At 41.0% G+C, this 25769-nt stretch overlaps 1 protein-coding gene across 3 annotated transcripts in view; it reads right to left on the reverse strand.

The window, feature by feature from the left end:
• MME (membrane metalloendopeptidase) overlaps positions 1 to 19916 on the reverse strand; it is a 100066-nt gene extending 80150 nt beyond the window's left edge. The window contains exons 1-3 of one of the 3 annotated variants that reach the window (XM_036120600.2): positions 19557 to 19916; positions 14395 to 14561; positions 13633 to 13668 (exon numbers count right to left, since the gene is read on the reverse strand). In XM_036120600.2, the coding sequence (XP_035976493.1) occupies positions 13633 to 13668; positions 14395 to 14551 (193 nt within the window). In that variant the 5' untranslated portion in view covers positions 14552 to 14561; positions 19557 to 19916. Of the gene's footprint in view, positions 1 to 13632; positions 13669 to 14394; positions 14562 to 18799; positions 19105 to 19287; positions 19412 to 19556 lie in introns of those variants that run through there. The other 2 variants (XM_036120602.2, XM_036120601.2) reach the window with 2 other exon arrangements.
• Between the last annotated feature and the right edge of the window lie 5853 nt (positions 19917 to 25769).

Genomic DNA, 25769 nt, shown 5'->3' on the forward strand with positions numbered 1-25769 from the left:
GGAGTTCTTTAAATAAGAATTTCTTTGAAGTTCAGGAAAGCCTTGATTAACCAAAAAAACTAAAGATATGGCTTGGGCCATATCCATCATTTTTTAGGTGACTTGCTTGTTTCTGCTTTAAGCATCAAGCACAGAGAAACACACGCAGGGCTGGCTATTGGTTGCTTGCTAATTGATTCCAATTTGACTGCCCAATGATCTAGTCTGTGCTGTGGAAGGAACCCCCTTTTTTTAGCTTCACAGCTAAGGTCCTACTACTGTTAGACTCCTCTGGACTGAAGTTTTTTAAAAAGATATTTTGGGGTGCTTGGCTGGCTCATTTGGTAGCGAATGTGACTCTTGATCTTGGGGTTGTAAGTCTAAGCCCCATGTTGGGTGTAGAGATTACTTAAATATGAAATCTTTAAATAAATAAATACATACATACATACATAAATTAGGGGCACTTGGGTGGCTCAGTCAGTTAAGGGTCTGCCTTTGGCTCAGGTCATGATCTCAGGGTCCTGGGATGGAGCTCAGCATGGGACTCCCTGCTCAGCGGGGAGTCTGCTTCTCCTTCTTCCTCTGCCCCTCCCCCTGCTTGTGCTCTCTCTCTCTCAAATAAATAAATAAAATCTTTAAAAACAAAATAAAATTAAATGAATAAATAAAAATTTTAAAAGATATTTGGATTTCTAAAATGTAACAAATCTGTTTTGGGTTGTTTTCTTTTTTTTTAATTTTGAAGGAAGATTGTGCCTCTGAGAAACGTTTAAACAAACATTTTGTTTTAAGATAAGAACTCACGGATTCACTTTGAGTGAAAAGATAAGTAAAAATGAATTCATTAGTAATTCTCTCAAGTGGAGCTCAACAACAGTATGCCAGACAGGTGGCCCTCCACCATTTCCTCTCGCTGGTTGCTATTTACCCACTTGAATTATATTCAGTTACATATGACAATGCGTGAGCCAAAAGCCCTAACCTGTGTGAACTCATTTCTAGATCAGGTGGCACATCCTAAGACTCTAGAATCTTAACTCTTATCAGCAAACATTTACCTCCATTCAGAAGGAAATCTCCTGCAAACTTTTCTCTGGAGTAGGAAAGATATGGGTCTGGGATGTGAGAGGAAACAGGATTAATGGAGCATTTTAAGTGTTTAAGTAATAAATAAGTATTAAATTAAGTATTTACGTATTAAGCGCTAAGCCTGCTCACTCAGTGCTGCCACCAGCTCTCTGCTTTAACCAAAACCCCTCCTCCTGAAGCTCCCGGGCCCTCTAGCATTTCAAGACACTGAAAGGCACAACTAGCCTTCTATTATCACTCCAAGTAACATCCAAATCATCACTCACCACGGGGCTTATTTAGGCTTCTGCCAGTCGACCATTCCAGCCTCAACTACCTTATTTCTTTAACTTTCTAGACATTCATCGCTGTTTATTAGAGACGGACACCTCACTCAGTCATCCCCTCCATGAAAGTTCCACCACCTTCCCAGGTAATATCAGGGACTGTGGAGACCACCTCTGCTCCTCTTCAGCTATAGAATTTCTTAACCTTCTGACCTGTCATGACCTTCCCCTCCACTCCACATCAGTACATGCATTTTTTATGGTAACATCATGATGGTTGCCATCACCCAGAATAGTTCTACCTTTGAAATCTTCAACTTGAGTAACCTATGCTCTGACCTTCTGATCCTTAGAAGTATTTCTCTTTCTTTATTCCCTCTATACCTGCCCTTGAACTTCACTGAGAACTCTCACCCTACGCCCACTCTGTTTTCCCTTTGCCTTTATCTTCTATCCAGCCTACAACCTGTAGTGCCATCATTTAAACCATCATCTCATCAAAGTATTTCCTTCCCTTGCCCCCTGCAAGTAAGCCTACCCTGAATCTATCCAGCTGCCCTCCTTTCTCCTCCAACTCTAGGCTGAGATATTTAATATGCATTTTATATATTGATTGATTGACTGTCTCCTTTTTTATTGTGAGCTTCTTGTGAACAGGGACTTTGTGTTATTCGCTTCTCCATCCTCAGCAACTAGAGCAGTGTTCAATAAATATCTGTAGAAGATACTATCAGTGATGCTGGGAAAACCCTGTAACTGCCTGGTTTAATGCCATTTCAAATAATGGCCTTCAGCTTCAACAGGGTTATCAGTCCTGTGCACAGCCTTCCTACATACTTGGCCCTGTTTAGCCTTCCCTTCCCCTCTATACACTGCCCCTTTCCAGCCTTCGATACTCTTGCTTTCTTTGCCAGGTTTTGCTTCTTACTTCACAGCGGAAAGTGAAGTAACTGGATGATGAGTGACACACCTTCCTATCCTTCCCAGCCTCCGAACATATTTGCATTCAGACCACCATTGCCTCTTACCTCCTGGTAAGAGAGGAAGAGGGGGCCCTCCTCTGTCAAAGAGGAGTCCTGCCATCTTTCCCCTGGATATATTCTCTTACGTCCCCAGGAACAAGACTTACCAATTTTCCCACCTTCCTCCTGAAACTTCAACTTCTTCCTTTCTGCTTTCATTTCTCATCAACCTCTCAGCTGCACTTAACTCCAGCGATCTAATTTTTAACATACTCTCTTCTTTTTGCTTTGGTGATTTTACACTTCACTGCTTTTTCTTCTACCTCCCCAACTCCTCCTCCTTCGTCCCTTTTGGAAATCTTCATTTCTTTCCTGGTAAATCTCAATCACATCATGCATATGCTGATGGTTCCTGAATCCTTATATCCAATCCTAACTTTGCCACATGGAAGAGTTACTAGTATCTCAAGTCTATACTGTCTCAAAAGGAGGGACCTTTTACTGCATGTTAAAATCTGTCCATTCTTTCCACCCTGTTACCATTCAAACCCAGGCAACCATTAGTTCTCATCCAGATAAGTGGGCAGTGGCCTAATTTCCTGCCCACAGACATTCCTTAGTTATAGTCAGTAATCCTTCCCAACAGTTCTGATCAAGTCATGCTTCATTTAAAACCCTTCCTTCTGTAATTTCTCAGTGCTATTAGTAGAAGGTCCAAACACTTTAACATGCACTACAAAATCCAACACCTGCTTATCTCCGTGCCAACGTTCAACACTTCCCTGGCTCTTCCCCACTTTCACATGCTCATACACACCCTCTATGACTTAGCCCGACAGCTATCCCTTCAGTTCCCCAATCTTGCCAGGCTCCCCCTCACACTTGGGACACAGAAATGCTATTCCCTTGTATGGGTAAGTCTTCGCCTCCACTTTACCAGGTGTGAGCTAGACAGCAGGCAAGCTTGAGAATGCTACACCTCCGCTTAAAATCCTTCAGATTCTCCCTGTAAGATATTTCTTTATTTTCTATAGACTTTGGGAGGAATTACAAGCTATGCAGTACATGATCAAGCCCCCATTTACTTTTCCAGTACCATGACTTGCTAGCCTGGTGCATCCTTCCAGCTTTCATAAACCATATGCAGGTCCTAAGCTCACCAAGCCTTCACTGGATCGTTGCATCTAGCGCCATGTACGTGCTGCTCTCTGCTCCACTAGCCGGGCAATCTCTGACTATCCTTCAGAACTTATGGGTGACGTTTCCTCTTGAGAATGCTTTCCCGGCCCATTACAATCACTCTAGCTGCCCACCCCCATGACTGATCTGGTTCAGCTGCTCCTTTCTCAGAGGGCCTAGAGCACATTCTGCTTGTCTCTGTCATAGCACTTATCCAAACCATGTGGTCATTTTGTTTCTTGGTCTGTTATGCTGACTGGACTACCACTTTCCTAAGGTCAAGGGGGTATCTGGGTTCACGTTCCTGGGTGTCTAGAAAAGTGTCCAACATTTAGAAGGTGCTCGCTTAATGTTTTTAGAAAAAAAAAAACCATTAAATGAATGGAGAGATGAAGGAATAAATGAATGAACGGATGAGGAAAGAAGTGGTTCTGAAGTCTCTATGAAAACATTCCTGCCCACATTATTCCAGGGACATTCAAGAGGACGTGCCAGGTTGAACTTCTCCATTACTAGCAGACAAACTGGCCCAGTGCCTCACCCACTCTAACTTACTTTACACAGGGTAGCACAGCCTGAAATTGCACCTGTTAAAGCAATTCATTGGTTAACATACACTTTCTTTTAAAAACGCAAACATCCGTATAATTCTTATGTACCTTAATGTCAGTTGATTTAGTTAAAATGTTTTTCTTCCTGACACCTAACAGAGACTACTCCATTGAAGGAACAGGAACTTTAGTGTGTCAGAGATGGTTTGGCACGGGTATATTTTAAAAGCTTCCCCAATTATCCTAATAAGCACTCCAAGTTGAGAATCACTATTCTTCAGCACTTTTCAGACTTTATTGTGCACACTATTCTCCTGGGGACTATACTAAAATTGCAGCTGCAGATTCAGTAGGTCTGAGGTGGGGCCCGAGAATGCACACTTTTGCAAGTTTCCCAGCTGATGCCGATGCTGATGCTGTTGGCCTATGGACCAGACTTTGAACAGCAAGGATCCGGTTATTCTCTTATTGCAACAGGTCTCTGGCTTATTTACTTTCAAGGGGCCAATCAGTGGCAAGGGAAGGGCTAACGGTGAGAGTATGCAAGGGTGAGCATAGGGTAACTACGCATTCAAATCAGTGTGCCTGTGGGTAGGTTTTGCTTTATAGAAAACATGGATCTAAGCGCCCATTTCTGAATCCGCTCATTTTAACTTCTTCACAGGCTGACCTGTCATCCCCTGTGCTAAGATAGAGCACAGAAGTCAAGGAAAATGTTAATAAGGGATGACAAATTTTACCCGAGAATATATAGAATGTACTACTTTCTCTCCGTCCCCCTTCCCTTCCCTCTCTCTTTTTTTTTTTTTTTTTGAGATTTTATTTATTTGACACAGAGAGAGACAGCGAGAGAGGGAACACAAGCAGGGGGAGTGGGAGAGGGAGAAGCAGGCTTCCCACCGAGCAGGGAGCCCGATGCGGGGCTCCATCCCAGGACCCCGGGATCATGACCTGAGCCGAAGGCAGACGCTTAACGACTGAGCCACCCAGGCGCCCCTTTCCCTCTCTCTTTTGACCACGCTTTCGTCTTTAAAAATATATTGATTGCTTTTTGATTCTCCATAAGTAGCTTTAAACAGTGCATCTGTAACTTGCATGAAGAAAACACATGAAATGGAATATATCTGTGCATTATACCTATGGGGCACCTCCCTGAAGGATGTGTAATGTGAAATGGGCTGTCATTAGTCTTTACTGTTTCTCTGTAAAATGAGACACTATAATTCCAATTTTGTAGATAAGGAAAATAAAACGCAGAAAGCTAAACTGACTTAATTAAGATCACATGCTAACAACAACACAGGATGTGGCCAAAACTTGCATCCTAGTTCCCCCATGCTACGTTGGCTTAGTGGGAAAAGAAGCCATAATCTTTCAAAAGATTGTGCCTTAATTATTCATAACACTTCTATCTCTTTGAAATAAAGCTTACTATTTAACAGCCTTTCTTCTACCCATATCTACTGCTGGAATTTGTCTATATCCTATTCATCCAATTATTAACCTATTGAAATGAATCCAAAGTGGCCTTACAAGGCAACATAAACTAACTCCTATACAACGGATGAGAAAGAAAAAGGAGGATAAGAATAACGCTAATGAATCAAATGGCATATAAAGAGGTCCTATGATTACAGGGTAGAAACATATTTGACTCTTACTAGCAGTCCAGGTGAAAATGGAAATATTTCACCGAACCCATATATGAAACCAACACATTTTTCCAAAAGCAGGACTATCCATGGTAACTGCTCTGTGGTAGACCCCGTATTCTGACCTTGTTTCAGAAATGGCTGGTTCACCTAGCCCTCCGATACCACATGCATCTCTGACTCCCTCTGAAAGTGAAACCCCGGCTCATGCAAACAATGCGTCCCATGTCCGATTTTGATGTAATTTTAACTTCCTACTTGATTTTCTGTTTTCAGAGACTTTCGTCAACATTACCCTCATAAAATCCAAGAATAGATACTAGCTCAAATGGAGAAGCTTGAGTTAGGTTATTTAGTGAAGATCTGGTAGGCACTGAAAACAACACATACTCATTTTGAATTGCAGAAATGGGACTCAACATATAATAGCAATCAGAGGATCAAAATATAATTATTTATAGATGGACATTGGGGAGATGAAAAAAAGGGATGAGGGTGGTTTTGTTTTGTTTCTTAATGGTTGTATTGAGTTACAGTTTGCATACCATAAACTTCAACCTAGACTTTTTAGTAAATTTATACAGTTGTACAAAACCATCACCACAATCCAACTTTAGAACACTTCCACCACCCAAAAGGCTCCTTTGTACCCATTTGCAACAACCCTGCCCCACTCCCAGCTCCAGGCAATAGCTATCCTGCCTTGTGCTTCTTTTGTAATTTTACCTTCTCTGGAAATTTAATGGAATTGTATAATAGGCCAGTTTCTGCGTCTGACTTATTTCACTTAACATAATGTCTCTGAGGTTCACACATACTGTTGTATGTGTCAACTTTTTATCATTGTGTGGTATTCCCATTTATGGCTATACCATATTTTGTTTATTCACCTGTTGATAGACATTTTCATGTTTCCATGTTTGGGCTATTATGAATAATGCCATAATGAGCAATCACATAAAAGTTCTTGTGAGGACATGTGTTTTCATTTCTCTTAAGTAAACACCTAGGTGTGGAATTGCTGGGTCGTATGCAAAGAGTGTGTTCAACTTTTTATGAAAATCGCCAAATGTTTTCCAAAATGATTTTTATATATTCAGCTGGGATGTACTGAGGTGTTTTCCATTCCAACAATATATGATGGCTCCAGTCTCCACATCCTCACTAACACTTAGTACTTTTTTTTTTTTATTACAGCCTTTCTAGTGGGTATGAGGTGTGGTTGTGTTGAATAGAGAGAATATATTCTAGTTTTCAGTCAGTCAGAAATAGGATCAAAAGTGGTCTCCCCCACTCCACCACTACACTGTTATCTCCTTTCCTAAATGATCGGAGGGAATGAAATCTTTCAGGATTCAAGGGTTTGGGAATTTCCCCCTTATGATTTTTTAATTCTCTATTTTTAAATTTCCCTTAAATAATCTATTAATATTATCAACTTGATCTTCATATTATATCAGAGGGTTACTGGAAAGCACCTTGCTAGCCCACGGATTTGGTGATGAACAGAACAAAGCAAGACCCCTGAACCACAGAGGGGTCTTCCCCATACCTCTCATTCTACAATGGTAAGTGTAAAGCTAGGGTCCTCATCCCGGCCTAAGCTACAGTCTATAGCCACTCTCCTTCCTATACAGGTAATTTTCACAGCTGTAAAACAAACCTTAGGATTCCAAATAAGCTTACCAGGCATTGCTAATTTTCTTCCCCGGTAGTCATTTCATTCAACTTATCTATGTTTTCCATGCCTTGGCCATGCATTTAGGGGGAAAAAAATGACAGTGCACTACTGCTTAAATTCTACCCAGCAGGTAAGAAAAATATGTTACATATGTTTGTATTTATCACATAATTGATTCCCTTCTTGGAAAGGATTTGATTGACAGATGCTAATTTTAACTGGAGACTTTTTAAAGCAAGTATTGCTCCACAATTGTCAGGAGAATGGCACCAGGAAAGCTGCCCAAAGCAAACCATCACATGCCACATTTAAATTAACAAAGGTGCGCTTCAGCCGGCTTCCACTAAGATTCCTGCTGTGGGTACCTGCTGCGTGCTTATTGCCTGGAGGATTTTTTCCATCTTAATTACATAATGAAATAGCCTCATCTCCTACTCTAAAAGGCTGGCCTGTGCCTGGTAGCCCTCCAGAGTCGTCTGCAGTCATTCCTGGACTGATGTAGTTGTGCCATTTTTCTTCATGGAGACTTCTGGGCTGTTAACAGGCAAGAAAGGAGAGACCAGGGCCAATAGTGAGCCAGAGAGTCCCTGTTGCTTCCAGGAAAAGGCCAGCTGGTGCCAAGATACCTCACCTAGGGCATTACCAGAATCTGACCCTTGCAAAAATGATCAGGAATTTGTAGGTTCATATTCAGAATATGAATACATTATCTCATCATGCTGAATCTATCTTTCAAGTGAACAGAATGTCTCTTTTCTTTCTATTAATAATTAAATACTCACCGAAAGTTTGCTTGGTAGAAAAAAAAAGTTTGCCTTGGTGAGTAGAAAATTAAAGAGGAAAGGAAATGAACAGTTCTGAGAGGTTTCATCCAGGTCTCGATGCTCCGTGAACCAGTCTCTTGGGGCTACCATAATTATGCAATATACAACCTGCACAATTATACAGGCAGTCTTTCTCTCTCTCTTGTGCATTGTATTGCTCATGTATCTAAACTTGGCTTCTCTATCCCCTGGACAGTCTAAGACAACACTGCTAATATTTGCTTCTTTAGACCCCTCAATTCCAGGTTGTATCTGATGTACTAAAATCACTGATGAAGATGCTCAATGTTCTCAGTAAAATAGCTGGTTTTTGGATTGAAGAGAGATTTATTTATTCTCCTCCTTCTCAGTGTGGATTTAATTATTTCAACTCTCAGAGAGTCTTCTTATGCCTCTGAGCATTAGGTTCTAGCAGGAGGGGAGGCAATCTGCTTTCATATGTACAGACATAGGGTACTAAAAGTTGGATAGACTCCTAGTCTCCTTTGAGGCAACATGGAAGGTGGTCATGAGTATAAGTTCCAGAACCAGACTGCCTGGGTTGGAATCCTAGCCCAAGTTTGATCATCTGTAAAAATAAGATATAAAGGTACCTACCTCACAGGGTCATTATGAGAATCAAAATAATACATATAAACTTCTTACAGTAGTGCTGGACATATAAATATTCACTGTTAGCTATTATTATTTTATTGTATTATATTCTATTATTATTCACCTGTATTCTATTATTATACTCCTCTACAAATCTATTTAACATTCCTTCCCTATATCTCTGTATTACACCCCTCAATTTAGTAATGAAGGGGCAGCTTGGTGGGAAACACTTGTGTGTGTATGTGTGTGCATGTTTGAATTCTTCAGAGATAGCCTTAAAATAAGTAAGTATGGAGGGTGTCTTAGGTCCCTCTCACTGCTCTAACAAATTACCACAAACTTACTGGCTTAAAACAGCAGAAATTTACTATCATAGAGCTCTAAAAAAGTTATCAATGCTGCATTCGTTCTGGATGCTACAATGGAGAACCATTCCTTCCCCTTTCCAGCTTCTCGAGGCTGCACACATCCCTTGGCTTGTGGCTGCCTCACTCCAACCTCTGCTTCCTGCTCTTGGGTGGTTGTATCTCCTTCTCTGTTTCTAACCCTCCTGCTCCCTTCCCCTTAAAAGAATGCTTGTGATTACATAAGGCCACCCAAATAATTCAGGATGATCTCCCCATTTCAAGATCCTAAATCAGATTTGCAAAGTCCCCTTTTTCCAAATAAGGTAACATATTCACAGGATCTGGGGATAGGAAGTGGGTATCTTTAGGGAGGCATTATTCCACTACAACAATGGGAAAGGCACTGGATGATCTCTTGAGATCATTCAAGCCAGTGGTACCTAGTTGGAGGTGATTCTACTGTCCCAAGGGGACCATAGCAATGTCTGGAGACATTTTTTGGTTGTCTTGAGTTGGGAGGAGAATGGTACTAGACATCTAGTGGGTAAAAGGCCAGGGATGCCGCTAAACATCCTATAATGCACGGGACAGCCCCCTCCCCCAACAAAGAATCATCCGGGCCAAAATGTCAACAGTGATGAAGTTGAGAAGCCCTGATTTAAAGCATGTGATTCCTTGAAATCTTCTGAGTTAGTAAGGATGCAATGCACAGGAAGCCAGTCTCAGGATTTAGATTTACATGGAGAAGTTTGAGGAATCACAAGCAAGCTCTATAACTCCATATTTTTGACAATCTTGTAGGGTAAATAAGAGATGAATAATATTACTCATGCTTTAATAGTAGGGTCTTGAACACCGCCTTAACTTGTTATTTGTTAAGTAGTGTTTGTTTTATTTTAGGTTTGGTGTAATCTTTCAAACTGATACATTTCATACACAGGCAAATTATCTTTAAGTATGTATTGTAAACATCATTTGTGTATATTATAAATATTTAAATTTACAGATGCTCAGATTTAAAGTACCTAACACCAAATACATTTCCAGATGCTCCACAGCCTTCTACAACATTTCATTTTTGCCTCAGTATGACTTGACTTCTATCACTTGACTTCAAAGAATCAAAGAGTTTTTGGTTTTGTTTTCCCCTGGCTTGTAATTTATTTATTTATTTATTAAGCTAACTCTACCCCCAATGTGGAGCTCTAACTCACAACCCCAAGATCAAGAGTCGCATGCTCTCCCGACTGAGCCAGCCAGGCACCCCCTCGTTTGTAATTTAAATGTGTCCGGTGATCCTTCTGAGTGGCCCAGAGAGCAAGAGGCACATAGACTGTCTATATGTGAGCTCTTGTGGTGATTTCCCATCAGGTCCTTCATATTCAGTTTACAGGGCTGGTTAGGCTGCTAGGAATCTTGTAAGCAAGGTATCAGGCTGTTTTTTCAAGAGCTTTATTGGCTCCATAAAGTCAACTTTAGCTCCTTAAAGATGTATGGTCATACCTGAGTCTATGCATGTTTCTCTCAAATGTGACATTTCAGTCAAAACCTGGGTGTCATGACCAATGTTTCCAATTATGTCCACGTCAGCCCTTTGCGGGCAGCTGGGTCTCTGGGAGCCTGTGCAGCTCAATGATCATTTGCCATGACATCCTTATCCACCCAGAGAAAGACTTAAGTTAGAACCAACTTTCACTGAAAATAAGCACCTTGTCTAGCAATACCTACTTTTCCAATTCTCAAGGATTTCTGTGCTTAGGTTTGAATTCTCCCAGTCTTTTAAAGTCATCTAGAATTGTCAGTAGGAGACTTCATATTCTTTTCAACATCCTTTTTTCCCGTCTTTCTCTTCCTTTCCATCTACTGGACTCTGCTCATTCCCTTTCTTTCATACTTTCTTCTGCCCAACAATTCCCCTAGAATTTTGTTAATTTGCAGCAACTTCTAAAAACAGTAGTTGTATCTTTTATAGCAGAAAAAGTTTACTAACCAGCAGGGGACTGTGGGTGTGTGAACAGGCACGGGTGTGAATACTGTATCCATGAGAGTGAGTTTCATCTTTATTTTTTTCTCCCAGGAAGAATAGTAAACATGAAAGTATTCTAGCAGCTTGTAAACAAACAGAGCTGAATAAAAACAGAGTTATTCAGCAACTTTGTTTACCACTGACACTATTTCCATAGTATACATTTCTCTGCCAAGAAAGAGTTTTGCAAGTGTTTTACATTTGGTATGATTTCTAACCTACAATTAAAGGATACATGTCAAACATGTCTTAATGAATTGAGATTTGCCAAACACTATTAAAAAAGGCCAGAGCCCTACCCCTAAGCAGTAAGTCACATCTGAGATTCCAGATTCCAGATATCACATTGCTAATTGGGGTAGCTACCACTAGAGGAACCTACCTAGATCTCTATGCCTAACTAGGGAAAGGATTCCGTTTCTTCAAAAACAAAATAAAAAAAGAAAAGAGAAAAACGGAGTGAGAAAGAGAGAAAGTGCGAGAGAGAATCTATAGACTAAGAGACTTAAAAAACATGTCAAGTGTATTAAGGACAGAGAAACTTGGAGACAATTAGAGGTTGATATGTAAGCAGGAGTTTCTTGAAACAGGATAGGTCATGAGCATATAATAAGAGCAGCAGGTAGAGAGAAAAGTGGGGCAGGGTTTGGGGGAGGAGCAAATGGTAACTGACAACTTGGGCCCATACCGATTCTGGCACAGTGACCCTGGACATCTCCCAGCCAGGGTATCTGTGCAGCCATTTCCTGGGGAATAAAGAAACTGCTCTTGTTCTGGGAAAGCCCTTGGATGGTTAAGTCCCTGTTAGTATGTTGAGCAGCCAATGGCTGATGTCCCAATCAGACCTCCCTCCAGCCACCCATATCATGTCTTAGGTGTCCTGCCAGTGCACATGAGATCCAGAATGACTATGGCAATGAAAATATCAAAAAACAATACAGAAAAACAAAGGGCAAACATTCAGATCATGACTATCACCTAAAATCCCGAGATATTTTCTTATCATTATTTTGCAAAGGTCAATGAATAGCAAAAACCCAGATAAAACCATCTAAATGGTTCAAATGGTTCAAAATCATTTGGGACAGGTTATTTCTTGGAAGAAATGTAAACATTAGGAAGGAGGTTTAGAATCTCCTGCCAAAGGAGACAAGATATAAATACCGTATTCATATCCCAGGGTGTTGTGCTCAGCTGCGACCTTTCTTCTTGTCAAAATGTTCTCTTTTGCACCACACTCTAATTGATGTGACATCTTATAACTCCACACACTTTCTCTGTTCCTTTCTCTGACTTTTCTTTTCCTTCCACTCTAATTCTCAGTGTCTTCTTAAGTTTGGCCCTTATAGCTCATCTCCATTTTGGGAACTCAAATACTCCCAAGGCTTCACCTATCACCCCTGGACAGATCTTAAATGCACTGCATGAGAGATCTTCTTACACTCCGTCTCTACTTTTCTGCTGTCTCTCCCCACTTGCATGTAACCCCTGGCTCAGACCCCACATGTCCAAATCCATATTAATCACATCTCTCCCTAAAACAAATTTACCTCCTAACTTCTCTATTTCTGTGCACATTGCCACCATTCTCCTGAGTCCTTAGGTTTTCAAATTTGGCCTCATTTTCAAATCCTTCACGTCCTTCATTGAGTAAGTCCATTCCACTGAGCCATTCCATTCTCCCTTCATGTTGTCACATAGCTCTCTCATCCCACCGCAGGCTGGCTCTTCAATGCACACCTGCATTACAGCGGCCCCCACCGGCCCACCCTCTCTGGCTCACGGCTTCGCACTCAACCCACCCAACCCCGCAGTCCTGGAATCATTGTTCAGCTTTTGCCTTAGTGAGTGATCTGTTCTGTAAAATAGCCATTTCTCCTTCACTACAACATCAAGGCTAACATATGGATTTTCAAAGCTCTCCACAATGTGTCCCTATTTATCAAGCCTACACATTCACTGCTTCTCAACAGCATGACTTACTCCTGTTGTTCTTTCTCGCTGTATGGCATCCCCTCTTCTGTACCTCCACTTCCAATCCCTAGCCCTGTTTCAGGCCCCTCCCAAATCTTCACTTTTCCATCTAGCTTTACAGACTACATTTCACTCCCTCCTTCGTTCTTACCCCTCTCATGACCTGCATCGAGAAAGTAACATAATGATACGATGCTCACCATTTCAGTGTGTTGATTTTCTTTTTCCAACTATATGGCAAGCTCCATAAAGCTAGAGATATAGTTCTCTATCACCCTACTAAACACTCCAGGTATGAAAAGACTGAATTCTTTTTTAGAATAAACTAGCTAATTAATCTACTACTTTAATACATTTAGATTTTCCTCTACTATAAATAAATGAGGTATAAGGAATAAAAGTATAAACAAAGAAAATGTAGGGATGGTTGCCTATTAGCATTTGATTTTTAAATGTTATGCATTACTTGTAAAACTATCAAATTTAAAAACCATCTTCTTACCTGATTTTATGCAGTCTGACGACTTACAAATACCATCTAGAAAAAGAAGGGTATATGAGTAAATATTTGCAGTACAGTCTTCTAATTTCTCCCTATCTTTTGTTCTTTTAAAAACTGCCAAGTAAATAATCAATTCCTTAAAGGAAGAGCTAAAACCTGAGTATTTTATATCTTTGTCAATAGCTAGAAAAAACATACAGAAATAAAATAGGCAAATCCTAAATTTAAATTTTTTATTATGAAGAAAGCAGTGCATTCAGCAGTATCATCTCTACACACTAAGGTCTATTAAATTGAAATAATCAGTCGTTTTAGTCTGGTAATCTTTTTTTTCCTGTTAAGGAACCAATCTTTTCTAATCCTTATTGTGAAAAACTTCTAAGACTTAAATTAGACCTCTTAGATTCCTGTGAAGCCTTTTAGAATTTCAATGACACAACAAATTTCACTAATTGAGGTTGGCCATAAAATTGTGTACACTTTAATCAAATAAAATTATACATTAGAATCCTAATAAAATAAGCATGAGTGCACTAAATACGCTTGGCAATTAATAACTTAGCTGAAACATAAAAGACATTGTACTTTAGTCAGAGTTAATTGTTTTGACATATTGATGTTATATTTTATAAAGGAATCTTTATGCCACCATCCTTAAGTGTCCCTCTCCTTAACACATTCGTTTGGCAGATGAAAAAAGCATAAGATGAAGATTCCACTCACTTGTGCATGGATGTGTGCACAGGTGTGGGAGTAACTCACCATCATAGGTTGCATAGAGTGCGATCATCGTCACAGCGATGATGGTAAGGAGCAGGACAAGGACGGAGAGACTGATCTCCAGTGGGGTCCATCGTTGTTTCTTTGGCCTTGGAGTGCTGATATCAGTTATATCCATCTGACTTTCTGATCTGCCCATCACCTAAAATCTGTAAAAAAAAATTTTTTTAAGTCTTTAAATACTAATAATAACAAATTAATAAATAGAGAAAAAGAAGAGGAAAAGTATGTACAATTTTCCAAATGCTTAATGCAGCTAAATAAAAGTAACAGGTTAATTCATTTTAAATAGAAATAAATTGTAGTTGTTGTTGTTGAAAGTCAGAATTTTGATTCTGAAAACAAAGAGTATAGAGCCAATGAATCTGACATGACAAGTCACAACCTTTATTTCTTCCTCCTTTTCTTTCTTTGTCTCTCTCTCTCTCTTTCTTCCTTTCTTTCTTCCCTTCTTTTTTGATATATCACTGAAGACCCAAACAAAATTAGACAAGAAGACTCGGGTAATACTCACATAGGATTCCTTCGGCAGTTCATAAGCAAATAATTGCTGCACCATCATACAGCAAAGTTTTAAACTCACCCTTCTGAACTTTGGACAACGTCAAAGGTGAATTTTATATCTTGTACCAGTAGCTTCCTTTATAAGCATGGAAATCAATGACTAATACTTCGAGGTTTTGACTAAGCGATAATTTGAAACATGAATACAGATAAAAACAAAAAGGAACAAACACTTGTGATAGTTAATTTTTAGTCTTAAAAACAACTTTTATTTTTACAGTTCAAAATTACAGCTACTGCTGATGTGGGTATATATTAACTGGTTAGACAACATTCTGAAAATGGTCACTCACTAAGTCACAAGTCAGTGGTTTACACCCAGGGATGAAAGATATTAACCTTAATCAATGTTTCTTGTGCAACTGAAGAAGGAAAAAATATATGATTAAAAAAAATTCTGGGTGGGGTGGGAGGGATGGGGTGACTGGGTGATGGACACTGGGGAGGGTATGTGTTCTGGTAAGCGCTGTGAATTGTGCAAGACTGTTGAATCTCAGATCTGTACCTCTGAAACAAATAATGCAATATATGTTAAGAAAAAAAAAGAAGAAGATAGCAGGAGGGGAAGAATGAAGCGGGGGAAGTCAGAGGGGGAGACGAACCATGAGAGACAATGGACTCTGAAAAACAAACTGAGGGTTCTAGAGGGGAGGGGGGTGGGAGGATGGGTTAGCCTGGTGATGGGTATTGAGGAGGGCACGTTCTGCATGGAGCACTGGGTGTTATGCACAAACAATGAATCATGGAACACTATATCTAAAACTAATGATGTAATGTATGGGGATTAACATAACAATAAAAAAATTAAAAAAAAAAATTCTACCCTGCAGGTCAGGGTAACTATTGTTAAGATACTTATTTAATTTGTATTTAAATTAATATTAATACTTCTACTAATACTAGCTGACATTTATTGAGTACGTCCCATGTGTTAGTCACTACTAACACTTAGTGCTTTACACGTACTAATTGATTTAATCTTTGTAAGGTGGGCATTAATATTCCAATTCTGTACTTTAGGAAACTGGGGCACAGAAAATTCAGGTAATTTGCCCAACTACACAACTAGTAAATGTCCTTTAAAAAGAACACATTTGGTCACTGCTAGAAATAAAAATATATCATCACAAAATAAAAGCTATTTTAGATCTTACTGCAGAAGTTTTGAGAAGGGGAAGGGAAATCGAGGGGATGTAAGCTTAAATATTAAATTTCATTATGTTTCTTTTAGAGGCCTCATGATTTTTTATCGACCATCCACCAAAACTCAGACTTCAATTTTTCTGCACAACTGTAGAAAAGAGCATCGTAAACTAACAGACTAGCTGTTTATAGCTTGATACAAATTAAGCGTATAATTTAGTTCCTAGATGAAGCGACCGCTCAGAAATACTCTTAAAGATCTTTGTTGAATACCCACAATTGCCTGAGAGTGTGTTTTGTGGAAACTGAGGCACAGGATAAAGTCGAAATAGAGTCTATATTTGAAGTGTGGCCTGGGGGATCCCGCTGATAACTAGGAATTTAATCTCCCCAGTGAGTTATTAATAAGTGAACAACAACTGGACTTTAGAGTTCTGGATACAAAGTCTTAAGCATGCTGTTCTCTTGATTACACGAGGCTATAACCAAGGACAGACTATCAAATAAAAATATTTTATTAGACCATGAAAGCTGTGTCTGCTCAATAAAAGTGGAATGTAATGTACCTGAATGTTAAAATGTCTTACTTAATGGTTATGTAACTCATGTTGGCTTAGTCTCACAGCCCCTGAGGTTATGATATAGAATTGCATTGATCGTGGTCCTTGGAGTTTTAATAGGGATGGTGATTGGGGAAAGAAAAGATGGAACCGAATTTAGTACTTGGACACTGTATGTTCCCAGTTTCCCCAGAAGAATTCAAGAGTGACCTAAAGAGCATCTGAATATTAATCACATTTCCCTTTCTGGAGCATTTGTCCTCCTGCTCTAATGTTTCAGAAGACAATCTAGAGAAAAGCATTTCTGAAATAATATGACCCGCTTCTCTTTTTAGTTCTTAGAAACAACAATCAGTTTGTCTAGAGCTAGGAATCAGGGCAGCCACAGGGTTAAATTAAAGGTGCTCTTTGGCACCACCAGGCTTCCAACTAGCAAGAAAACTAGTAGGCAGGCATGTCTTTCTTTCTCCTTGCTGGGTGACTTTTTCCTCACTTCTCCTCCTTGCCCTTGAAATGGGGGTACAGAGGCAGCTGGGCTCTCAACAGCTGTGCACCTAAGCCTGCAGAAACTGTTATAGGGAAATAAAGGCAGCGACTAAAGCTGTTAGTTCTTTTACTGGCAACAAAAGGATATCATCTTTGAATCACCTGCAAACTCCCCATCTGCCCCTCTTGTAAATGCTCTGCAAAATTTTAGTCTTTTGCTCCTAAGTAGCACTTTTGAACCACACCAAGCAAAAACAGAAATGATGCCAGTGTAACTTCCTAGTTAACTTTGTCACTCATGTCCAGATACCTATGGTAGATTCACTATTTTCTTGTAAGTAAACAGGGGTCAGAATCTCGAACATCAGGATGGAACATATCACCAACTCCCAGCCACTGGAATATCCACTTCAACCACACCCAACCCCGTTTTAGGGAAGGCAGGGAAGGGAGAAATTACACAAAAGAATATAAAAAAAATTATGAAGTTGGTACTTACAGTTCCATATAAGGTAAAACGCCATTAAAAAATGCCTAACACGTTTAAAATACTGCATCTCAATTTAGAGATATGGTCAGAAAAGCTTAAACCAAAAAGTAGACACTTCCACAGGAGAGGACAGAGTTCTAGAAGCTCTAACCCAACAAGAAATCTGTGAACTTCAGCTTAACAACATCACCAAAAGAATAAATGATTATTTTGCTTAAGTAGAAACTGCATTTCAAAGCAATATAACGCAGCAATTCTTACACCAGTTGAGAATAGGCATCACTTCACGATAGAGTCAAATCAAAGACCCTACAGGATAACCGTTTTGTTACAGAGAAGTCTATAAACCAAAGCGATTTTCATCTTCGCAGCACTTGACCACTTTAGCATTTCTGCAAGCCCCTGAGGGTACACTACTGAAACAGTTTGTATTAGGGAAACTGAGGCACAGGAAGCAGGAGAAACAGGTTCCATATTTAGGCTGTGGCTGCAGAAGCTGAGGAGGCAGGTATTCAAGAGAAATCATCTCCCTTTTTTGCCAGGACATTAATTTGCAGGTGTTCCCCGGGCCTGGGATAGGGAGTTCTGGACACAAAGTACCAAGCACATTACTCCCATAGGCAGTGTAGCTATTCAGTAAAAGTCACAGCATCGAGTTCAAGAAAGTATCGGACAAATTTCTGTATGTGCTGGAACCCAGAAATAATGCAAGAGAGTGAAGACGCTGCAAGCCTTCAAGCCGATCTGCGGATTAGCAGGTTCTAAATGCTGACATTGCAAGTCAGGTACTACTTTTCAGTTTAATAAAATTACCGTCTGCATCACCTATGCGGGAGGAACAGACTCAATCAAGTGGCTGAAGAGGAACGTTTGGTTGCAATTACCCTTGTTTCCAAATAATACAAATAGAATGAGACCGATTAGGTAAGGAAACTCATCTACAAAGGAACTCCCCTCTACTCCCGCCAACCAACCCTCCGTGATTCAAGCACGCTCTCAGCATAAATTATATAATAGGAAACTAAGGTTAAGGCAAGATGAAGAGGTGGGATAACGAAAGGATCTTCAGGTTACGAAAAGTAAAAATAGAAAAGTGAGTTACAAATGAGGAGAGAATCCGATAGAGACCAAAATGAAAACAAACCTTGCTTTAAAGAGGAAAAAAAATCAGTGTCTGTGCAGCGGATTGGCAAATTTCCAGCCCCCAAATCAGTCCCCCTGCAATTCGGTAGCGCTGATGTCGGCAACCAAACCTAACTCCCCGAGGCAGAGGCTGCAGGGAGCTGTGGCAAGGAACCTGAGGAGTCGACCAGACATCACTCGCAGAGCCCTCCTCCCAGGTCACCCTCTTTGCCCCTTTCCCTCACTCTTCAGGTTCTAGTTGCGGCTCCTTCCTAGGGCACGCCTCCCTCGCCCACGGCCGCAGGGTCCCGGGCGCTCGGTCGCGCAAGACCCGCGCCGCCGTCCCTGCTCCGCGCGCCTCCCGGGCAGCCGCTCCCCTCGGCCGGCTGTGCCCGCCCCGTGCCCGTCCCATCGGCTCCCACAGCCCGCGCTCTCGCGCTCTCGCGCTCTCGCTTCCTTCGGACCCTTCTCCCCAGCTCCCAGGTGCTGGCTCGCTCTCCCAGGACTCACCAGTGGGATTCGGGAGAAGTTGGAGGCTGCTGAGCAGACACATCCCGACCAATGAGCGTGCGGGGCCGGGCGTGGGGAGCCCCGCCGAGCGCCGGTCGGTCGGTGCGTCCGCCCCAGCGCGCCCCGAGCGGCGCGGGCTCCGGGCTGCGGGCGGCGGCGCCGAGCCAAGGCGGGACTCCGGGGACGTTCCGGGCCCCGCGGCGGCCAGGGCCCGGGGGGGAGCGAGGGGGAACCGGGCATCCCTCGGACCCGCACCCGGAGAGACTCACCGTGGCCTCTCAGCAGATCCCGCGCCGGGAGTTGGGCGGCTGCTCCCGCCTGCGCTCGGTCAAGCTTCGCCACTTGCACATCTCCGCGCCCCGCGCGTCTCGGCGCCCTCACCCCCCCGCCTCACCGCCGCAGGACGAGCGAGAGGAGCAGTTCCCCGGGTGACCTGAAGGTTTCTTCTAGGTCTCCCGAACCCTGTCACATCTTGTGTGGGGGCCGGGTGTGCGAGTGTGCGAGAAAGCACCCACCCCCCTCTCCACCTCACCCTTCCCAAAAGGGCTTTGCCAAATATTCTTGGAATTGCTTAGCTTCGGGGCTTTCAAGAAAACAGTACATGGCCTCTACGAGATTGTGTAGTGCTGATGAAGGTTCCGTTGTTCTCCCTAGTCAACCTGAGACAAAAATGATTCTCTTCTCACATTCTTCTTTCGCTCTCTTTCTCGCTCCTTTTCCTCCCTCCATCCAAGCTTCCTTCCTTTCTCATTGTTTAGGTTCTCTCCCTTCCCCTTTTTTGTTTTCTTTCTGTCTTTCTTTTCTTTCATTACCCCCTCTCCCCCTTTTCGTTCTTCCTGTCTTTCTCCTCCTCTCTTTGCTTTCCCTCTCTTCCTTTCTTTTTCTTGGTCAGACCAAAATGATGTCAAGAGCTATATTCTGTACTGAAACTCCCCACTCCCACCTCTTGACTCTTGGGAATCTAGTGATGTGTATATCTGAAGGCTTGGGGATGGGGAGTGAGAGAGTCACAGGAAAAATAGGCTAAGGTGTGTCTGCTCTACCTACTAAATAAAATTAGTATGTGTCTGGACCCTTGTCATTTTAATGGAGCCAAGCAGCACACCATTTTCATATAAGATGTGCGATTCCTTCTCGAGGAAGTTTTAAGAAAAAGAAAATACTTTTTGTACAGAGGTGATTCCTTTATAAAAGCTGCCTTTAGCAGCTGTAAGTGTCAAGGAGCTCAGAAGAACTAGACCTTCCCTATTGGTTTTGTTGTTGTTGTTTTGCTTACATGATTTTTAGTTCAGTTATTCGATGCCAAGCACATATGAGTAGCTTTAACAGTGATCCCTTTCCTTTTTCGAATCATGTCTAATTGCAAACACAGAGACACGCACACACACACACCCTGGGGAAGTCATACTGAAATACAAGTGACTTTTCCTGAACTTGCAATTACCTGTTTTTAACATCAAGCGACTGACAGATTTTACATTCTTTACATGGTAGAGCTGAAAGGCAAGGAGAAAAAGTGATACTTGCTAATGAAATAGTAAATGGAATACAATGGAGAGACGTTTTTTAAAAGTTAAAGCAATCATTAAATAACTGGATTAATATAGATAAATCTAATATAAAGGCTTCAAGAGTACTCTGTCCATATCCCTATGCTTTACTCTTTCTTGGTGCATGTGGTAGATGCCACTTAATCCTCACGCAACCCTAAAATACAGACGTAATTGCCCTACAACTGAGCATAAGGAGCTTGGCTAAGTTAAAACCATCCGGAACTGTTTCAACTGGAATGTGAACTGTTGAACCCAGTTCATTCTCTCTCTTTTTTTAAGATTTTATTTTTAAGTAATCTCTATACCCAACGTGGGGCTTGAACTTACAAACCCCAAGATCAAGAGTCCTGTGCTCTACCGACTGAGCCAGCCAGGTGCCCCTGAACCTTGTTTATTTTGATTCAAATGCTGAGTTACTGGTATCCTCATTTTACAGAAAGGACTGAAGCATACATAGGTGATCTAAAATTCATTGTGTGAAAAACCTAGATCTTCTAACACTCCAGTGCTGAATTTTTATTACTGCTCAGCTAAATTACCAAAATGTTATTTCAACCTTACACAATCAACAGTGAACTAAAAGGAATTAGAAAAGTCCTTTCTTTTTTTTCCCCATGTAGCCAGTCCTCAGTTTCTTCATAGCGAGTCCCATGTATTAAAAATGTAATACATTTATTCTCATTAACATAATAATGAATGTTGGGGGGTGCCGTGGCCGGAATAATCCCCAAATTTGCATATCAACAGGAAATGCAAGTCAAACTTATGCCTGATCTTAACACTTCTATTTAAACTTTTCTTTTTTTTTTTTAAAGATTTTATTTATTTATTTGAGAGAGAGAGAGAGAGAGAGAGTGAGAGAGAGAGCGCAAGGGGGGGTAGGGTTAGAGGGAGAAGCAGACTCCCCGCCGAGCAGGGAGCCCGATGTGGGACTTGATCCCGGGACTCCGGGATCATGACCAGAGCCGAAGGCAGTCGCTTAACCAACTGAGCCACCCAGGCGCCCCTATTTAAACTTTTCAAGCTACATTTTGTTTTCCAATTTGCACAAAAATTTTAAACAGGAAAAGTTCTTTTGGAAGGTAATAGAATATCCTTGCAGTTCATGAATATCTTATTACCAGTAGAAAATAAGGCAGTCTGGTTGGTGTATAGTGCCTCTAAACTTATAGCTGAAAGTTGAAAGTAAAGGTGATTCATTTAAATTCTTTTGAAAATTAAAGATTTGTTAATGAGAACTTTTTAGACTATTCTGTTATAAGCATATATCATAGTTTTAATCCTGTCTTGTTGCTGGAAGAAAAACCCTACAGGAAGCCAATTCAAAGATCCACTCTTGATAAGGGTATTTTACAGGAAAAAAAGAGTGGATATATAGTGTACAGCAAAGGAAAAATGGCATGGTTAGTTATCTGTAGACTGTCTTTCAGCTGATAGTCAAGTATGTTTCCCACAAGAAATCTAATCTCATTAAAGTTTACCAGAAATTTAAGGGTTTTATCAAATATGCTAAATCCCTTCCCAGAAGGAGGTTATGCCAGTTTGAGAAGATTTCTCTTTTGAGGGATCTAATAAAGAGCCCCCACATGATGAAACTCAGAAAACTGAGATTTACAGAGGTTGTCCAAGGTCATGCAATTTGGGGAGTTATAGAAATGGAGGAAAAAGTAGTCCTCCTGGCTACCATGCTTAAGTTATTAAGAATGGAATGCATTGGCTTTGGCGAGTTGCAGAATAGATCCTTAAAAGCTGTCCTTATATGCAACACTTATAAATGCTTGATAACTTGATAAAAGTCTTTTTTTAAAGGCCCTTTAAATGCACCACTGAGCCAGCAAGAAAGTGAAGGAAAAGCCAAAATCGTAAAGAGCCAGGAATTCAGACAGCCTTGTAAGTACTGAAGATGGCGCTGCCCTGGGGGCATCTCCCTATCTCTGTAGGCCTCACCAAACCTAGAGCTGCAATTTTAACAGGACTTAGAAGTGCCAGGGACAACTAACAGAGCAAGGTGAAAAGTCAGGTCACAGACTCCTACATAAAGCTGAGGCCACTGAAAAGAAACATCTGTAGTGCAAAGGTGAACTAGAAAAAAGAAAAAACAAAACTCAAACCCTATTCCCACCCCCTCCCTCGCCTGCCCACCCAAACATAAATATGTTTGCTTTTTTCAGCTTTACTCAGGTAGGTATATTTATGCCAAAAACTTCTGGTGAAAATTCATAATCAGGCCAGACTTCAGATGGACAGTAGGGCTAGGATTTATACTAATTATGTGACTTGAAAATTCCCAAGTTAAAAATCTATAATAAAGCGGTTCCAGCTAGACTATGCCAAACAAAAATTGAGAGAATTATTATTACTTAACTCTCACTAAAGGAACTTACTGAGGATGAATTTATAAAACAAAATGATACTGAAGTAGGGAAGCTGAAGGCACTCCATTTTAGAAATTCTAGGCTCCGTCTCTGCTGTTTGTCTGCTAGGCCCCATTTACTCAAGTTCCACATTTTGCCTCTGAATAAGTCAAAGAAGGTATGTTCCCACTTCAAGGGGAAGCAAGAAAGTGAATTGTTCTCTGAATTTTGTCCTAGGCCCCAAACACCTGATAACACCTAAGACGAGCCAGATCCCAAACATTTTCCAGGACATTAGCTTCAAACAAATCTCAGCTGACGCCTGGTGGCATCAATACCGCTATATTCAGTAATTTATGGAATAACACCTATTGTTCACCTGACACTCACCTTTTTTTTTCTTTAAAGATTTTATTTATTTACTTATTCATTTGAGAGAGCGAGGATGAGAGAGAGAGAGAGCACATGAGAGGGGGGAGGGTCAGAGGGAGAAGCAGACTCCCCGCTGAGCAGGGAGCCCGATGCGGGACTCGATCCCGGGACTCCAGGATCATGACCTGAGCCAAAGGCAGTCGCTTAACCAACTGAGCCACCCAGGCGCCCTGACACTCACCTTTGATTGGACCCAACCATGGATTCCTGAAGAAACACATACCCTAGACCCTTTTCCAATATAAACGCCTAGCCCCAAGCAATGATGAGACTCATTCTCCTTTCCTTTCCGAGTCTCCCAGATGTTGCATCTGCTGCTATTCTCTGTCAGTCACCCTATTCAATAAACTGTTTTCACTTTCTCCAGCTCACATTTGATTTCTATCCTGTGTGAAGCCAAGGACCCTCTTGATAGGTCCTGTGGGACCCTCCCCTGGGTTCCTGGAGTCAGCCTGCCTGAGTTAGTACTACATAGATCAGATATTAAGGAAGGAGTGGTAAGCAAAGAATATAGTAACAACATAGGTAAATCTAAGCAAACATTGACTAAAAAAAAAGTCTGGGCACACAGATGGCCAACAGACATATGAAAAGATGCTCAGCATCACTCATCATCAGGGAAATACAAATCAAAACTACAATGAGATAAATACCCAGTAGTGCAATTGCTGGGTCATAAGGGAGCTCTATTTTCAACTTTTTGAGAAACCTCCATACTGTTTTCCAGAGTGGCTGCACCAACTTGCATTCCCACCAAAGAAGGTAGGAGGGTTCCCTCTCTGGGTATTTACCCCAAAGATACAAATGTAGTGCTCCGAAGGGGCACCTGCCAATGTTTATAACAACAATGTCCACAACAGCCAAACTATGGAAAGAGCCCAGATGTCCATCGACAGATGAATGAATAAAGAAGAGGTGGTATACAATGGAATATTACGCAGCCATCAAAAAACGAAATCTTGCCAATTGCAATGACATGGACGGAACTAGAGGGTATTATGCTAAGTGAAATAAGTCAATCAGAGAAAGACAATTATCATATGATCTCACTGATATGTGGAATTTGAGAAACAAGGCATAGGATTATAGGGGAAGAGAGAAAAAAATGGAACAAGTTGAAACCAGAGAGGGAGACAAACCATAAGATACTCTTAATCTTAGGAAACAAACTAGGGTTGCTGGAGTGGAGGGGAGTGGGGGGATGGGGTAACTGGGTGATGGACATTGGGGAGGGTATGTGTTGTAATAAGCACTGGGTATTATATAATAAGACTGATGAATCACAGACCTGTACCACCCCCGAAACAAATAATACATTATATGTTAAGTAATTGAATTTAAATTTTAAAAAATGAAAAAAAAAAAAAGAACTACAGTGAGATATCACCTGTCAGAATGGCTAAAATCAACAACACAAGAAACAACAGGTGTTGGTGAGGATGTGGAGAAAAAGGAACACTAGTGCTCTGTTGGGGGAATGAAAACTGGTGCAGAGCCATCCTCTGGAAAAAAGTATGGAGTTTCCTCAAAAAGTTAAAAATAGAACTACCCTCTAATCCAGCAATTGCACTACTAGGTATTTACCCAAAGACTACAAAAATACTAATTCAAAGGGATTTATGCACCCCAATGTTTGTAGCAGCATTATCACAATATGGAAAGAGTCCAAATGTCCATCAACTGATGAGTGGATAAAGAATATGTGATATATGTATACAGTGGAAGATTACTCAGCCATCAAAAAGAAAGAAATCTTGCCATTTGCAATGACCTGGATGGAGCTAGAGTATAGTGCTAATCGAAATAAGTCAGTCAGAGAAAGACAAATATCATAGGATTTCACTCCTATGTGGAATTTAAAAAACAAAACAAACAATCAGGGGTTGGAAAAAAGAGAGAGGCAAACCAAGAAGTAGACTCTTAACTAAAGAGAACAAATTGAGGGTTACCAGAAGGAAGGTGGGTGGGGGGATGAGTTAAATAGGTGATGGGGATTAAGGAGGGCACTTGTTGTGATGAGCATCAGGTATATGGAGACGTTGAATCACTATATTGTACATCTGAAACTAATATTACACTGCATGTTAATTGGAACTTAAATAAAAACTAATAAAGGGAAAAAAAGATCAACTGGAATACTAGA

The sequence above is a fragment of the Halichoerus grypus genome, chromosome 1, assembly GCF_964656455.1.
Source record: "Halichoerus grypus chromosome 1, mHalGry1.hap1.1, whole genome shotgun sequence".
NCBI lineage: Eukaryota > Metazoa > Chordata > Mammalia > Carnivora > Phocidae > Halichoerus > Halichoerus grypus.